At 37.7% G+C, this 19439-nt stretch overlaps 1 protein-coding gene across 2 annotated transcripts in view; it reads right to left on the bottom strand.

Annotated features, from left to right (window-relative positions):
- The window catches only part of LOC134535791 (uncharacterized), a 443681-nt gene that overhangs the window by 24964 nt on the left and 399278 nt on the right, over positions 1-19439 (bottom strand). For both annotated transcript variants that reach the window (XM_063375065.1, XM_063375066.1), the window contains 2 exons: positions 18868-19106; positions 10941-11016 (listed from right to left, as the gene is read on the bottom strand). In XM_063375065.1, the coding sequence (XP_063231135.1) occupies positions 10941-11016; positions 18868-19106 (315 nt within the window). The remainder of the gene's footprint in view (positions 1-10940; positions 11017-18867; positions 19107-19439) is intronic.

Below are 19439 nucleotides of genomic sequence, written 5' to 3' on the forward strand. Positions count from 1 at the left end.
AACGTACCTCTATGTTGATAATAAAGCTGCAAGATGCCACTCACGAAAACCCAAAATGAAGAAAATCGTATAAACTGTTATTCTGGATCTCGCGCGCATCAGATAAATGTCTCACTCTATCCGTGGTCGGGAAATGGAGGCTGCTAGTAGTTCCAAGAGCGGCTGATAGGTAGTAGCTCTTACTTTTCAAGATAACCAAGGATCTCATATTAAGGCCGGGTCTCATATTTGGGTCACCTACCCTATATAAATATAACATGCATATTCGGACTTGTATTTTTTTTTTAATTTTAAGTAATAATAGCACTACCTGTTCGAGTCAGAACCACCATCTTGTATTAAGACGTAACTGTTGCAATTATCGTTACGGTCGCCATCTTGAAAATCCGTAATTTTTATGTTAGAAAATCGGAAAAATTTTTAAAATTCATTAAAAAATTATTTAATCGAATTAATAAAATTTTAATAAAATATAACTTAAAAACCACTGTTGCACTTATCGTTACGGTCGCCATCTTGAATTATATAAATGTTGCGTGTTTCGATACGTCCCGCCATCTTGGTTGAGTACGATGCCATCCATACACTTTACGTTACGACCGCCATGGTGGATCCTATTAATGTTTCAATTTTCGTTATGCCGGCCATCTTTAACTTTTTATTTATTATCCGATTTTAATGGAAAAAAATTTCAAATTCATCAAAAAAATTACTTATTAGAATACTGATTGATTAGATCGATTTCAGTCCTTAGTTCAAAACCGCTAAGAGCAAAAAAAAACCATCAGATCCTTCCTCCACAGAAGCCACCTACAGACTGACCTACCACCAATACCAAGGTATATATCGTCAGCTGGTATGACGTAATGTCCGCCATCTTGTCTTCGTCCGCTGGAGACCATCATCTTGTTTTCGTCTGCTAGTGTGTGCTGGCGACATTTTAGTATAATTTTCTGTTCACCTTACCTTTAACCTCGTCTGTTGGCATTGAACTTTGTCATTGACCTTGAACTTTTACCTTTACCTTGACCTAGAATTTGATCTTGAACTTTGAACTTTAAATTTGACCTTGAACATTGATATTGACCTTGAAATTTGACGTTGACTTTGATCTTTGACTTGGACCTTGATGTCCATCAAATACATAACATTCTGGCTTTTACTAGAACTTTATCTTTGTTCAACAATGAGAAGTTCACATGCTAGCAGAATCTATTTATGTATTTTTGTAATTTTTCATTTTAAATTTTTTATTATTTATTTTTATTAAATTTTTTTCCTGTAATTTAATGATATCAAAGAAAACGTATGTTGGTTTTCTCCGTGTGCTCTCGATTATTCTTGTTAATATTTTGATGGTTTTCTCCAAATGCTTCTGATTATTCCTGGCTAGACATATCATGGTTTTCTCTGAGTGCTCCTGATTATTCTTGTCAATATTATGGTGGTATTTTCCATGTGCTTCTGTTTATCCCTGTGGTTTCTTCAAGTGCTTCTCTCTATTCTGAGAAACCGCTCTCTGCATGATGGATTTTTTACCTAATGAGTCATGTCATTTTATTCAGAGTTACATTTAATTTGTGAAATTCTGCTAATATATTGACACTTACAATATTTTTACCAGGTGGAATTCAAAAAATAAACAAACATTACTCAGTCAAATAATATGCTTTTAGACAAACTGCATTGAACTTGATGATTAAGACAGGTAATTTTATTCAGATACTCCGTCAAATAATATACCATGAGACATCTGTGAAGCACTAACATGCAAGACGAACTTCCTTCTCCTTGGTGACTAGCGAAGCCACCCTTCTATTGCGATCGTTAGTGAGCATCCCGCATCCTGCATAAAAGAAATAAATAATATTTACCTGTAAGAAACATGTGGTGTCATCTGTTGACAATAAACGACACTACTTTAAACAGGTTATTTTGCATGAGATAAATTAACTCTCACCACTGAATGGTGCTATTGAAGTCAGTTAGAGTCATGTAGTTTCGTAGCCACACTGTCTTTTAGCCATGCTGACTCGTAACCATGTGACCTGGAAGCTTCGTAGTCCTATAGCCTCGCGATCACGTAACCTTGAAGACTCGCAATCGCGTAGTCTCATAATCTCATGGCTCGTAGTCTCGTAGTCATGAAGCATTGGAGCCTCGTAGACTTGTAGCTACGTAAACAAGTAGTCATGTAATCTTATAACATAATGCTACTGGAGTAGTTGGTGCTTAATAAACTCGAAGGTAGTTGGTGGAGACTTGTAGATTTGTAGAATTGAAGCTTAGTATCCAAGTGGTCTTGTAGCCATGTCGACTTGCAGTCATTTGGAGCCGAGGAAACTTGTATCCTTGTAGCTTCATAGACACGTAGTCTCGTAGCCTCGTGGCTCGTATTCGCGTAGTCGTGATGTCTTGGGACCTCGTAGCATTCTAGCCAAATATCATTGGTGCTGTTGAAACAAAAGTGTGTAGGAGCAATTGGTGCCTTCTGGAGCCTTCGATGACTGTAGCTGTATCAAAACAACATCAGCGTAGATACTGTAGCAAGGTGTTTACCTTCAGAAAGAATGCTAACCGGTATGAGAAGAATGATTGTGTTAAAAACCACTATGCAAAATGATAAGCTTTAATCGGTGTATCAGGTTGTTAACGTGAATTGACAGCTTAAAAAGACATGATAGAACATGTAAAGCCAAGCCCACTTACGGCATAGAGGATATCGATGGATCCACTAGACAAAAGAAGAGTGATCTGCATTACGACAATAATTTTCATTGTCCTGAGCTTGATGGTATTAGCTCACCCGATCGTACGAAGAACATAAATTGAAGGACTCTGATGGCTTCGAGAAGACTGAAACGAATGGAAGTAACAACACCGTGAAAAGTGAGAATACATTCATGCCAATATTCAGTAGATCCACCATACTTTGTAAAAAGGAAGTATGAAGACTATGAAGACGATGCCTTCTACGGTGATTGCTACAGTGACTCTGAAGCTGGTGGCGTGATCGAAGACTGTGCTGTAGCAGCTAAAGCAGGCAAGATCGAAGACTGTGATGGTGGCTTGAGATCAAAACGATGGAAATGACATAATAAAATAAATTATCCTGATCAAGCTTGTGATAATCACTGACACGATCACGAATGTGACCTTGCGGTTGGTGATAAAACGGAAGACACCGGAGATAATAATATTTATTATAAACGTACAAGGAAGATGAATGTAGCAGAAGTGATTGATTATACCTCATGGGACGATCCTAACATATTGGTTGACCAACTAATACTGATGGTGGCATCTGTTCGCAGAGGAAACTACTCGCATATCGATGAAGTAACATCCATACTTAAAGAACTGTGGAAAGCTGGCTACATACAATAATTTGTTTAACTGTCATGTGTGTACTATTGAAAAAGAAATGAAATATTAATATTTTAAAAAGTACGTTTTATTTCTTGTATTCTGATTTCCAACTAAGCATGTGTTTCCGCTACTGTATGTGTGTTCATTACGTTTCCTGTGTGTACGTTTCGTTTCCTGTGTGTACGTTTCGTTTCCTGTGTGTACGTTCCGTTTTCCTGCGTGTACATTCCGTTTTCCTGCGTGTACGTTCCGTTTTCCTGCGTGTACATTCCGTTTTCGTACGTGTACATTCCGTTTCCTGTGTGTAAATTCCGTTTTCCTGTGTGTACTGTGTTCATGGTCTATATGTCTGACATTTTTCATGACCGGGTCTTGCGGTCCGAAGAAGCTTGGTGTATGGATGGTTTTGTACATGAACAGCTTAAAGGTTATTCAGATTATTGAAAAATTCGACTTTCATGTTAGGTTAATCGACACTGTATTTAATTCGTTGGTAACGTATATTGTATGAGTTGTTTTCGTGGAGTAAATGATTAAAACATCTCCGCGAAAGGTAATGGAAAACAGAATCTAAAATGTATTTAATAATTAGTTACAACTGTCACTGGTCAAGAATATAACCGTGGACTGGAATCCATCGATTCAATTTGTAAATTAATAATTGATTTTTTCGGACACTTTTGGAATTTTTCCGCATTTCTAGCTAAATAATTACATGATTTCAAGATGGAGCCCAAATTTCAAGATGGCTGGCACCTCAGTAATAATAAATGTTTACTGCACTCTAGCAGGTTAGAATAAAACTAGCATGATGGTAAGACGAGTACACACAATATGGTATCCTCCAGCAGACGAAAACATGATGGTGGCAATGACCACTAGCAGGTGGTAGCTCCTGGTAGCATGTACTGAACATAAAATGACGGATCCATGATGGACATCAAGGTTCAAGTCAAAGATCAAGGTTAAGGTCAAATTTCAAGGTCAAGGTCAAATTTCAAGGTCAAGGTCAAATTTCAAGTTCAAAGTTCAAGGTCATATTCAAGGTCAAAGTTCAAGGACAAGGTCAAAGTTCATGGTCAATGACAAAGTTCAATGCCAACAGACGAGGTTAAAGGTAAGGTGAACAGAAAATTATACTAAAATGTCACCAGCACACTCTAGCAGACTAAAACAAGATGACGGTCTCCAGTGGACGAAGACAATATGGCGGACATTACGTCATACCAGCTGACGATATATACCTTGGTATTGGTGGTAGGTCAGTCTGTAGGTGGCTTCTGTGGAGGAAGGATCTGATGGGTTTTTTTTTGCTCTTAGCGGTTTTTAACTAAGGACGGAAATCGATCTAATCAATCAGTATTCTAATAAGTAATTTTTTTGATGAATTTGAATTTTCTTTTCCATTAAAATCGGATAATAAATAAAAAGGTAAAGATGGCCGGCATAACGGAAATTGAAACATTAATAGGATCCAACATGGCGGTCGTAACGTAAAGTGTATGGATGGCATCGTACTCAACCAAGATGGTGGGACGTATCGAAACACGCAACATTTATATAATCCAAGATGGCGTCCGTAACGATAAGTGCAGCAGTGGTTTTAAAGTTATATATTATTAAAATTTTATTAATTCGATTAAATATTTTTTTTAATGATTTTTAAACATTTTTCCGATTTTCTAACATAAAAATTACGGATTTTCAAGATGGCGACCATAACGATAATTGCAACAGTTACGTCATAATACAAGATGGTGGTTCATACTCGAACAGGTAGTCCTATAATTACTTAAAATTTAAAAAAAAAATACAAGTCCGAATATGCATGTTATATTTATATATACCTTATTTAATTCTCAGTCTGGTAAATGTCTCGATGGGCGTGCGGTTAAAGGCGTATTTTTTCCAACCTAAAGATCAGAGCTGTGATGGTTCGAATCACAGCGCTTCCAATGTATTTTGCAAAAAAAAATTAAATTTAATATGTCGATAAGGACAATAATAGATATGGAATGTAATGGAACATTGGCCTTATGTGATGTGACAGAGCGACACTGGCGCTCTCTAGGAACAAACAACAGAAACTAAGACGATGGTATCCAAGATGGCGGCCTCCAGCAGAACAGAAAAAATCAAGAGCGACGCTGGCGCTATCTAGGAACAAACAACAGAAACAAAGTCGACGGTATCCAAGATGGTGGACTCCAGTGGAACAGAAAAAAATCAATATGGTGACAGATACAAAAATTTCATCATAATGAGTGAGGCGCTCGATTTAAAGATGTCGGATCCAATATGGCGGATCCAATAATTCGGATCCAATATGTCTGCTGAGGTCAAGGACAAGTTCAAAGGTCAAGGTCACGGTCATCGAAGATGGCCGCCTTGACATCACAATCAGAGATGTGGCTCGGCACGGGCACCACATCCTGAATCCTGGGCCCGGAGGAACTATTATACACTACTCACAGCTTTTCTTGTAAGCATCCAGGATTTATTTTTCTTAGGGGATACTGACCTTGGAGGAACAAGCCTTGTCTACCATCGCATCAACACAGGTGATGCAGAGACAATCTGACAAGCACTACGACGGTTGCCTCTAGCAAAACAGGAAGCAGTAGATTGCGGGTTGATGGAGGGTGGTGTAATAGAACTATCAGCCAGTTCTTGGGTTTCCCTTTTGTTTTAGTATGATGAAGAATGGCCAACGGAGGTTCTTTGCGGACTACCGGAAGCTGAATAACATCACCAAAGAAGACAGCTACCACCTCCATATTATCGATGACACTTTTGATACACTCTCTGGCACCAGATGGTTCTCTACATTGGTCCTGAAAAGTAGTTTCTGGCAAGTCGAGCGGCACCCTGAGGATAACCAGAAACTGCTTTCATGACAGGTAGTAGGTTGTTCCAGTTCTCTGTGTTAACATCCGGATAATGTAATACTCCTGGATCTTTTTAAAAATTTATGTAACTTGTCCAGCACTGCTTGACTTGGAAGACATGCTTAGTTTACCTTAACGACATTATCGTGGTGGGAAATTTAGTGAAATAACATTTGCGGAATCTGCAGGATGTATTCTACTGGCTTCGCCATGCCCGAATTATATTAAATCTTAAGAAGTGATTCTTGTCCCAGAATGAGGTAACATTCCTGAGACATTTTGTTTCGCAGGTTGGAGTGCGGACATATTCTGAGAATATCTGGTCTGTTAAAAAGTGGCCTCAACCTAAGAATAAGCATGAAGTAAGGAGATTCTTAGGACACTGTACCTACTATAGATGGTTTGTGCCTGGGTTCTTGACACTCTAAAACCATTGCATCAGCTGACCGAGGGCAAGAGACAATTTGTATGGATTTCAGCATGTGAGACTGACTTTCAAGACCTCAAGGAATATCTGTGTACTACCCCTATAATTGGCTCTCCCCATCAACATAGAGAGTTTATCCTCAACACACATGCAAGCAGATTTGGATTGGGTGGCGTACTTTCTCATGTTCAAGATGTGAATGAACAAGTAATAGTGTACTACAGCAAAGTTTTGTCTAAGCCCGAACGCAACTATTGCATCACAAGATGAGAAATTTTGTCTGTAGGGAAGTCTCAGGAACATTGTTTGAAGTATCGCCAGGATGTGGAGCTTGGTGTGGACAATGCGAAGCGTGCTCGGCTAAAAAAGGCCCACAACATCGGAATCGTGGAAAAATGAGGACCCACAACGTAGGGGCCCCCTTTGAGAGAATATCCATCTACATCGCTGGACCATTTCCCAAGACTAAAGATGGTAACCGGTATATGCTGGTAGGAATGGCTTACTTCAGTAAGTGGCCAGAGGCTTAAACAGTTCGTTCCCAAGAAGCCACTAACATTGCAGAGGCAATAGTCAACAACTTCATTTGCAGATTTGGGATACCAATGGGACTGAACAATTTAGAGGTTATTTGGGAAACACAGTGTTTGAACTTTGAACTGGTAATGAGGCACGGATATGGCTATTTACACATCGAAAGCAACTAGTGAAGTGTGTAGAGTGATTATGTGAATTTTTCAATTTACAATTTGATCTTAATAATGTCAAGAGGAAGGAAAATATGATAAAATATGGAATTTCGAGAATGTTTGATCTCAAAGAATTCGATACACAAGAGTCACATGACAATGGAACTAAATCTTGTGCTGTATCTTGGGAGATACCAGATTGACTGGTCATTGACTGATTACATACCAACATATCTTCTGAATGTGTTATGACCACTAAACTTTAATTTGCATCCTACCTACCGAAAGTCGTAGAATTAATGATTCAGAAAATATAAGAGATATGTTGATGAGATACTATCGTGATTATCTGCTCAAGTGTCATTTTTGGGTGGTAAACACTTTAAAAAAGCTATAAAAAGTATTTTATTGGCCATCCATTCATTATGATGTCATGAAGCAGTTTACCCCATTTCAAAAATAAAATAGCCCCAATTTCTAGGTTGGTCTGTACTTGATAGTTTTGACAGTCCAGGTTTGGTGCAAAATACGTATCAAAATATTTGGGCCACTTCCACGGTCCAACATGAGAAACAGTTTTGTTAGTCACTGTACGGTCATGACGGCAGTTAAAAATACCAAAGCTTTAGAACATCTAGTGTGAAAACATTTCAGTTTTCCATTGTTTCCCAACAATGCGTGTGTAAGGTTTTACACAAAATGTTTTCAAATAGGTAATGGAGCACATTTTAATGTCCGCATTATCCTTGCCCCAACTTATCATGCGAAAAACAAACCAATAAACAACGCACTTACTGTATTTCATAAGAGTTATTATAAATGTGGTGATCATTATTAAGATTTTTAAAACATTAACCTTAATTCTGAAGTACACTAGTTTACTAAGTTTTCACTTGCAAGATTGTTTCTTGGGAAGATATTGACACATCCTTTACTCAACATAAGGAGCCTTACAAATTAATTGTTGCATTAAACTATTCACCGTCTCCTGGAGCGACACTGGGCTCAGGCCAACAGTAAGTTAAAGAAATCTCATGCTATCATCGGCAAAAAAATGCTGTCAGAATTCCCAACACCTCTCGCATGAATGAACAGCAAGTTCTAAAACCAACGAAGGCACTGCTAAACTATGTTCAACTTTGAAAGCCCGTATGTAAATTTTACCATTTTTAAGACCTGTCACCGTCCTCTAAGCGTTTACACCATGCACACAAATCTCACATGATGCATATCAATCCTTTTCATAATATACGTGGTCTAAACGTTGAGAAGAGCTATTCTATATATATATATATATCTGTTCTAATTTACTGGAATAATTTGAGGCTCCTTAAGGATATTTATGAGTCCTTAATATAAGTAGGAATTTTTTTTTTGTTTCGATGTTTCATTTGATGCATATTTTGCTTTCGCGTCTAATTTACCTCGTGAAGTGCTTTTAACTTCTTTCTGAAAATTTTATTCCTGACTGAATCTTACTTAGTTGTGTTTATCCATTTCACTCACTTTTCAGTGTTGAGTCACAATTAAGCGGGTTTTTGTTTGGATATATTTTTTTTTTCCTCGGAGTTAACCTACTCCCCGTTCCCCTTATATTTGTAAGGGTGGGGGTTATTGCTGTTTTAAGATACTTCTTTGTTTTACTGTTTATAGATAATTTACTCTAGGTCATGATAAATGGTAATATTTTTTGTGAATAAATATATTGATTGAATTTTCACTTATTCATAACCAGTCTATGGACTGAATATACATATTATGACCCTCATAGTGATAGACTATCAGTCGCACTGCAATCAAAGAGCAGGCAAAGTGAGGAATAAGCAATGAACAGGCATGAGCCTGTTACATTTCTATGGGAAGGGCAGACAGAACCACGTTGCTTGCTGTTTGATTTCAAATTATTTCATTTTGTTGGTCGGAATGATAGATTTTGATAGATTGATTAGGAATTTTACGGGGAGGAGTATATACCCCCAACCTTGCGTAAACAGGCACCGACATTTGGCTCAGGTAGAATGCACGGATAGTAGACTAAACTGCTTTACCATAACTGTTAGTGGGATTGAGTCTTTTTGGTTTTAATGATTGGCTTTCATATATTACTATGCTTCTTTAAAAAATGATTTATAATAAGTTTGTTAGTCAGTAATCGTTGTCGTAAAACCATTTGTTCATTTTATTTGAGTTCATGTTTCTATTTAGTGTTTATTTCAGGTAACAAAGAACTTAAAAGCTATGTTACATATATTATATTTCGGTCGGACTACTAAAAATTATCAAAACAAATTGTGCAATATAAGCTAGAAAATTATAAACGACCATTTAAAGGTCATTATACTTAGTTAAATTTTATAAAATATTTAGTATTTAATTTTGAGCACGTGTTACAACTGACCCCAACGACTGTTAAAACCGACCCTCGTATGTAGGTTGGTTGTGTTGTAACAGAGGTAAACTTGTTTTTAAATTGCTCCTGACAGGTAAATACCTCACCTGGATTTAAGCTTTTACTGCCCATTTGAAGATAATAGATAATAGGTTTTATCTTATGTATTTTCTTCAGAACTCGATCATATTATGTGAATGCTACAGACGATGGCAGCGAAATGGTCACAAATGTACCCAGTCACCCCTAAAATTACTTTCATAGAAACGCTTTTTTCTTATTTGAGTCTAGTTTATATTTTTGCATAGTTGTTGCCACTTTTTATGTTTTATTTCTTGCAAAAAGTTATTGTGATCCAATCAAATGTTTTGAGATGATTGTTCGGCAAAAACCACCTTCAAATATTAAAAAAATCATTTATTAAAGACCGACCAAGAAAGTTTTTTTTTTTAGTTATTACTAATCTCAGAGAAAACTCTCTAGAAACTTTAAACTTAGAAACACATTAAATAATGTTTTTTTTTAAAATCAGCAAGTATTTTAAAAGTAACATTAAAATTAAAGGTAAATAATGCTGAAAAGAATATTCTGTATGATTTAATTAATAATACAGATTTTACTTAAGTTCTCAAGTTTATAGTGTTTTTCAGATTTAATCAAATTCAGCCAAATATTCAGAATTAAAAATAAATGTTTAATGTACATCTAACAAATACTTAATTTACTTTCTCAATTGTGTTTATAAAAATATCCTGAGGAAAGTTAACACATCCGTTCCCACTCCTGTGCTCACAAAGCAATCTCTAGTCTCATCTCAGGGTTCCGTTTCCGTTCGGCCGGGTCGTCTTCTACACTTCGCCAATCGTGAACATTGCTGCTTGTGTCCTGTCTTTATGCCTAACGCCGAGTGGTATTTAGGCTCCACACACGCCTTAACTACACAACTACGGTTTTATGTTCACTGCCACTGTTTAGATTTAAAAGTGTTCAACATCTAATTCTCGTCGCTCACTGTGCGTCCTCTGTCTTCCCTTATCCCAACACTCTCCATCCTTGCTTTGACCTCTCGAAACCAAGCTTCCATTCCGAGCTGACGTCACGGCAGATGGGTGGCGGGCTAAGTGTTGACAAAGAAGGCCCATGTAAACAATCCAGTCGTGTCGGTTCACATAACCTACCTCCATCCTCCACAGTAGTAGCCAGCACTGTGCTCTTGTCTCCATCGTCGTCCACTTCAGCATTGCGAGCCCACACCTGTGGGTGTTGTAAACATTACATTAGATAGCTACAAGTAGTATACAAATGGGCATCCTGATACTGGTTCATGGTTGTGGTGCCCGTGGTGCCGACTGCCATCTTGGATTGTGACATCATGGCGACCATCTTGAATGATATTAACTTTGACCTTTGACCTAGAATTTTAACCTTAACCATGACCTTGACAATTAGGATGTAATGGCTGCCATTTTGAAAGTTAAGGCATCATTGTTGCAATTATCTAATTATCAAGCTATACATTAAGGATCGTTTCCCAAAAACATTTTTAAAAAATGCTTGAAAAAATTATTATTGATTGGATAACTTCAGCTAGATTCTTGACTGATTCAAAAATGTTAATTTTAGGTAAAATATTATGAAATTTATATTAATAAAATAGTGACATGTTCTAGAAATAAAACAACCAAGGTTACAAATAAAAATATATTACATATTTACAAGAAAAAATAAATTACTAGCATTTCTCGATTTCTAGTCTTCTTAGAATGCAAAGCAAGTCCTCTGCATGTCTTGACATGTCTTTTCAGAGCAGTTATACATGAAAGTTGATTACAACATTTTCGTTAAAAGGACAGTAATATATTTCATGATGCCTTGCATGTTTTATGCATGCAATTGTCATGCCACATCATAACGGTAACTTTGCGTCAAGCGCCCTAACTTTATGTAAAACACAACATATGCTAAAGGGGACAAGTAAATAGATAATATTAAATTAAAAGCAATGTAAAACCAAAACAGGATAGTGCCCTGAAGAAGCAGCTTGAATTAATTAAAATATATAGCCTTACGTAGTTTATACACATATATTTACACCTAAATACATTTTAAGAAATCGTTTTATATCGTACACTGAAATAATAACACCATAAATCAGATATATTAATTTTCATGCAAATTATGGCTTTCGGCCTGCGATGAATGGCCAGTAACTATCATTTCTTCTGAAACTAAATAAAGATAATTAACAAACGTAATAAAATTATACTAAATATTTAACATAAGAATAAGTTAAAAAAGCCATAATTTAAATAAAAAAATTAATATAATGGATGACACCTTGAAATGATGGAGACGTAACTCAAATGTAACACTGTGTAAGTCTTCCTGACCTATTAGACGTAATGATAAATGTCTGCAAACAAATCTAGAACATCTACTAATGCGATGCCCAAAAAAATCTAACAGATGGAGAAATATAAGAAGCCACAGCTTTTCTTGTAAGCATCCAGGATCTCTTTTTCTTAGGGGATACTGACCTTGAAAAACAAGCCTTGTCTACCTTGCATCAACACAGGTGATGCAGAGACAATCCGACAATCACTATAACGGTTGCCCCTAGCAAAACAAGAAGAAGTAGAGACATTGATCGTGGGTATGATGGAGGGTGGTGTAATAAAACTATCAGCCAGTTATTGCCCAATTGTTTTAGTGGCGAAGAAGAATGGCCAACGAAGGTTTTTTGTGGACTACCGGAAGCTGCATAACATCACCAAAAAAGACAGCTACTCCCTCCATCGTATCGATGACACTTTTGATACACTCTCTGGCACCAGATGGTTCTCTACATTGGACCTGAAAAGTATTTTCTGGCAAGTGGAGCTGCATCCCGAGAAGAAGACTGCTTTCACGACAGTAGTAGGCTGTACCAGTTAACTGTGTTGCCATCCAGGTAATGTAATGCTCCTGCAACTTTTAAAGTTTGATGTACATTGTCCTGCATGGCTTAACTTGAAAGACAAGCCCAGTATACCTGAATGACATTATCGTGGTGGGAAATTTAGTGAAGGAACATTTACGGAATCTGCAGGACGTATTCGACTGGCTTCCTCATGCCCAAATTATGTTGGGTAGTAAGAAGTGCTTCTTGTCCCTGATTGAGGTAACATTCCTGGGACATATTGTATCGCAGGATGGAGTGCGGACAGATCCTGAGAAGATCTGGTCTGTTAAGGAGTGGCCTCAACCTAAGAATAAGCATGAAGTAAGGAGTTTCTTAGGACACTGTACTTACTATATACGGTTTGTGCCTGGGTTCTCCACAATCTACGAGGGTTATTTTTTTTCAACCTCCGATCGGCTGTAATAAAAAAACGGGAAAGAATTGGGAAATTATTTTAATGTCAAAAGAAACGTACATCTTTACTCTATTTTTACACATAATCACCGTGCAGATTGAGGCATTTTACGTACCGATGCACCAGCCTTCCAATACCCTCTGCATAAAATAATGCCTCCTGCCTATTCAGCCACGTTTTAACAGTGCCCTGCAGTGTGATTACTGTTTCATTTCTCCATGGCATGCCCATTAATCGATACCCTAATCGCTCGTACACGAATCGACACGTCTCGTAGTGTTTACCCCCTTCCACCAACCATGTGGAGCGGCCAACTCACACCTCAGTTGTGTTTGATCACCCTCCTTACAGTCCGGATTTGGCACCGAGTGACTATCACCTTTTCCCCACGTTGAAAAAGTGGCTTGGAGGACGATGCTTCAACACCAATGATGAACTGCAGAGCACAGTTAAAACGTGGCTGAATAGGCAGGAGGCATCATTTTATGCAGAGGGTATTGGAAAGCTGGTGCATCGGTACGACAAATGCCTCAATCTGCACGGTGATTATGTGGAAAAATAGAGTAAATATGTACGTTTCTTTTGACATTAAAATAATTTCCCAATTCATTCCCGTTTTTTTTATTACAGCCGATCGGAGGTTGAAAAAAAATAACCCTCGTAAGTGACTTTGTATCATCGGACCGAGGACAAGAGACAATTTGTATAAACTTCAGCATATGATACTGCCTTTCATGACCTTAAGGAATCTCTGTGTACTACCCCAAAAATTGGCTATCCCCATCAACACAGAGAGTTTATCCTCGACACATATGCAAGCTGAGTTTGTTTAAGTGGTGTCCTTTTCCAGGTTCAAGATGGGAATGAACGAGTTATAGCATACTACATCAAAGTTTTGTCTAAGCCCGAACGCAACTATTGCATCACAAGAAGAGAGCTCTTGGCTGTAGTGAAGTCTCTGCAATAATTCCTTAAATAGGTTATTTATATGTAAGAAAAAAATTTTTAAGCACTGACCATGCCGCACTTAAATGGCTTCTACAGTTAAATAAATCAGAGGGACAACTTTCTAGGTGGATTAAACAGATAGAGCAGTATAATTGCCGGATGGAACACAGGAAAGGCCGAAATCAAAGCAATACCAATGCCCTCTCCCGAAGACCTTGCAAGGAATACTGCAACAATTGTAATATGGCAGAGAAAAATGAGGGGATCGAAGATGTTTGGCGAACAACGCTATCTAACAAGGAAGATAAATGGGATAGTGCCAGCTTGAATGCAGCACAGTGGCAAGATACGGATTTGGCATCTATTATAATCTGGCTAGAGAATATACTAGACGTCCAATATGGCATGAGATTTCCAGTGACCGAAGGGCGGTGAAAGCTTACTGGGCACAGTGGGATTTCTTGCGGTTGGTGAATGGGCTGCTAATGAGGGAATGGGAGAGTTCAAATGGAAAAGTAGTTATAATGGAACTACCCCTTCCAAAGAGTGTAGTGGCAGAGGTGTTGAAAGGAATCCATGTTGGTACCTCTGGTGGTCATCTAAAAGTGAACAAAACTCAAGCCAAAATCCGTCTCATGCCTATTGCTGCGAAGGCGAGGTCCAGGTGATGAGAGACTCAATCCACCTCTGTCTATGGTACAGTGTGGATCGTCTTGTCTGACTCATCTCACATATTAGTCCGGTATCCGGGAATTCTTAAGAACTGGATGGCATCTTACCATCATTAACATCGACCTAGATGGAAGGTTTAACATCAACATCGCAGACCCCGATGGCAGCGTTGCTGACAGTTCCAGAGATCCTGATGGCGTCAACGGCGGCGATGACGGGGCAGATCCTGTTGCGTCTACTGTTCCATCAGAGCAGAAGATTTGAACATCTGGAGTGTCTTCAGCAGCGGAACATTGAACGTCAACAGTGTCAGTGACATCTTTAAAAGATTCCGTAACTAATGATTTTCCATCACCTGACTGTATTACTGTGAAAACATCAAAAAATTGAAAATTCTTGATTAAATACTATACGATATTAATTATTACTCTGAACGCATTGAATATCAGACCAAATGATATTTTAGTCAGTTTATACACTATGGAAGATTAAATTGACACATCTGGAATAGTGACAGACTGGTTATGCTTTAATCCAAAACAAAGTGTATATTCTGCGGCAAGACATTAGTATGCATAAAACATGCAAGGCATCATGGAATATATCGCTGTCCTTTTAACTAAATTGAGAACTCTGTGTGAATTGATTGAAACAATAATTTTTACAAGCGATTTTTTGATGATTTTTGGAAATGTTCCTTAATTTCTAGCCTAATAATTAAAGAATTTCAATATGGCAGCATGCAAAAACTAAACAACTATGGTGGCAGCATCCTCTAGCAGATGTCATGTGTACTACGTGGCACTAGCACTCCTGGTATCGAGTACTGAAAATATAATGGTGGAAGTGCTCTCTAGAAGACGATGTGTGTGAACTAGCGCTCCTAGTTACAAGAAGTGAAAATAAAGATGGCTGCACCGGCAGATGAAAATAAGATGGCCACCATGACATCATACTGTCTGACATAATATCTGTCTTGGCATTAGTGGTGGGTAGGTCAGTCTGGCGGTGGCTTCCGTGTAAGAAGGATACATCTACATTTCTAATTGATTGATCATGCTGGGTTCAAACCTATTACTTTTAATAAATTTTATTATGGAAATTTAATATGGTTTATAAATTTTATAAATTAAAAATTTTTCTCGTTATAATTGGATAAAAATTACAGTTTTTTAATATGGCGGACAAATGTCAAAATGGAGAAAGTTTTTATTAATTTTTTTGTATTATTTTTGAAATTTTTCACATTAAAATCGGATAATATTTAAGGATTTTAAATGGTTGAAACTTAAATAATGGCCGAGGTTTTTATATTAAAAATTTATTAATGATTATTTTTAGATATCAAATTGGATGATATTTAGTGTTTTTCAATATGGCGGACAGTTTTCAAAAAGGTGGAAATTATTTTTATTGAAATTTAATTAATAAATATTTATTTTAAACTTAAAAATTTTTTCTTGTTAAAATCGAATAGAAATTACGAAATTTTAATTTGATGGCCGTAACGAAAATTGCAAGATTTCTAGCATCCAGGATAATGACTGTAACGAAATTTGCAACGATGATGTCATCATTGAAGATGGCGAATGTTCTAGAAACCAAGATGGCGGAAAACAAAATAGTGGATCTAAAATGACCGCCGGTGTCAAGGTCAGTACAATGTTAAATGTCAAGGTCAAAGGTCGTGTCAAGCTTATCCAAGATTGATGCCATGACATCACAATCCAAGATTGATGCCATGACATCACAAACCAAGATGGTGATCGGCACCACAGGCACCACAACCTTAAACCAGAAGCACGACGCCCATTTGTATACTACTGATACATGTTTGCTTTAGAAAGTGTGTTGTTACATTAATTACTTAATGCTTTACACTATTTTGTTTTGTAAAAAAAAAAAACTCGATTTGTCATTCTAAACGTACGCTTGAAAATATTGCAAAATTTCGTAAAGGAGTTATTTATGTGAAAAATATTTCATTATTTCTACGGTATACTAGATGCTAGTCAAATAATATTTACAAATCATCAGGGTATGCATATTAACAATCTACATTTAAACGAAGAAATGAACTGCACATTTGGTAATTTAAATAAATGTATACACACACGCAGAGTAGTTATATGACACCAACATCAGTCAAATATAAAAGTTATGTATGGTTTGTATAGGAGTTTTGAAAGAAAATATTGTATAATATATAAATAACTATATTATTATCTGCTTTGCCTAACATTATATTTAACTTAAAAATATATAGCCTATATTTGCAGTGGCGGACCTAGACTGTGCGGGGCCCTGGACAGTTTATTTCGGCGGGGCCCTTGTATCTCGGGGAGGGAGGGGGTGTCTTATCAGACTGGAGTATGGAATACCACTGGGGAAAGGGGGATTTGTGGTCACTCTCCCGGAAAGTTAGAAAATTAAACTTTTGAGCATACATTGAACCAAAATTTCGACGATGGTAAGAAATTTTCTTTCGTGGAAATTGTAATTGGGTTAGTTTTATTAATGCATACAGTTTAATTCTGGTGAAATCTGGTCATTTTATAAGTCTATAAAAGCTGTCAATATTTTTAAAAGTGAAATCATAATAAAAATATAAAAAATCAAAAGCAAAAACAAAAAGCTATTTCCTTTTTTTTCATTTACACACATACGATATTTTTTCACATCAAATAAAATTATAGAAAGAAGAAAAATAAAAATACGAAAATAAATTTGGATTGTTTTTGTGCAAATACTCAAATATATGCCACATGTAAATGAGGGTTAATTTATATAGCTGTTTAGGCTATTATTTAAATTAGTCGTAAAATTAATTTGGTACAAAAATCACATGGGTAATTTTTTTCCCTCACGAAAATAAATGGTTTTAAGGAGAAAAAAAAACCAACAACATTTCAAGGCAAAATATTACAGTTCAACTGTTCCTTATATCCAGTAATTTTATCAGTCTTTAAATATTTTGTTAAAGAATTGCTTTTTTTTTTTTTTTCAAGTTCTTTGCGTTTTTCAATTTTTTTTCCGTTTGGAACTGCCAGAATCATATTTTCTACCAAAGTCACGATCACGAGAGCTCATTGTAAATTAATCTGACTGAAACTAACAAATAAAAATTTCAGCCTTGATTATGAAACTGTCTAATAAAAATAAATATCCCTATTAATAAATATCATTGAAAGTAGTTACAACAAAATAACAGGACGAACAAATAAAGATTCAAAATGTGTACTGCACGATACATGACTTAATATTTCCACTGATCTGGCGACACTGCAGTAACAACATCGGTCTGTAACGCGTACGTTCACACCCCCTCCACTTTTGAATATCGTAAAAGGGAAGGGAAGCCTAATTATCAGCCGCTGACTAAAGTCACGTAAATTTAGAAGGTTGAGAGGAAGTTTAGGGTTTACATAGCGACCTATACTTTCAATTCCTTTGATAACTGGCAGAAGTAATATAAACATAAAACAAAAAAAGCACAACTGTATGTACTTTTCACCGCCCTTCCCCAGAGATATATTAGAGGAAAACGACACTCAGAGCAAAGCCTTGTTGTCGCCGTATCTATGATAACTGTAACCTGAAGCAAACACTAATCAGCATCGCCAGCTGGCAAGTGTCAGGTAATGTGATCCACATATTGCCAACACGATTATCTGACACTCGTCCCCTGCATTTTGCGGGTAATACATATAAAAGAGGTTCTAAAAAACATTAGGGGTGTACAACTTAATTTCGAACACCTTACATGACAGGTGCTAGGGTGAGGGCAGACGCGGGGCCCCACTAGGCGCGGGGCCCTGGGCGATTGCCCGGGTCGCCCGGCCCTGGATCCGCCCCTGTATATTTGCAAAGGGTGTAATACCATCAATAATTATATTGTGCTAGTCAGAAAAAAAGAGTTAATAAAAATTATAACTACGGAATATTAATATGTCCACTGAGTTAACATATTCAGTTCTTTTAAAAAATTAGAAAAAACTTTAGAAATTTTTAGACATGAAAATCATAAAAAATCATTACTCAATTTAATTTATTTCTTACATGCATTAAATAGAAGTTTATATATGTTTGAAACAGAACTGTAAGTATTCGGTCACGAAGCAGGACTCACAGTGATCCTGTACTGCGAACGCGGCACCAGGTGAAGGAGGGTGTGGCAGAAGTCAGCTGACCAGGCGGAGCAAGGTTCCAGCTCGAGCATCAAGCTGGTTTCCTCCGAGTCGCCCGTCCTCATGAAGGACAGTCTGAAGGAGCTGAGGGTGCCTGACACGTCCAGCGGCGCCGACCACCGCACTCCCAGCAGCTTCCTGCTGCGCTTGTACACCACCAGTCCCCGCACCGGCCCTGGAACTGCCCGCATCGCACACTCCCAGCAGCTTCCTGCTGCGCTCGTACACCACCAGTCCCCGCACCGGCCCTGGAACTGCCCACAGCGCACACTCCCAGCAGCTTCCTGCTGCGCTTGTACACCACCAGTCCCCGCACCGTCCCTGGAACTGCCCACATCGCACACTCCCAGCAGCTTCCTGCTGCGCTCGTACACCACCAGTCCCCGCACCGGCCCTGGAACTGCCCACAGCGCACACTCCCAGCAGCTTCCTGCTGCGCTTGTACACCACCAGTCCCCGCACCGGCCCTGGAACTGCCCACATCGCACACTCCCAGCAGCTTCCTGCTGCGCTC

Source organism: Bacillus rossius, chromosome 10, assembly GCF_032445375.1.
Source record: "Bacillus rossius redtenbacheri isolate Brsri chromosome 10, Brsri_v3, whole genome shotgun sequence".
NCBI classification, from domain to species: Eukaryota; Metazoa; Arthropoda; class Insecta; order Phasmatodea; family Bacillidae; genus Bacillus; species Bacillus rossius.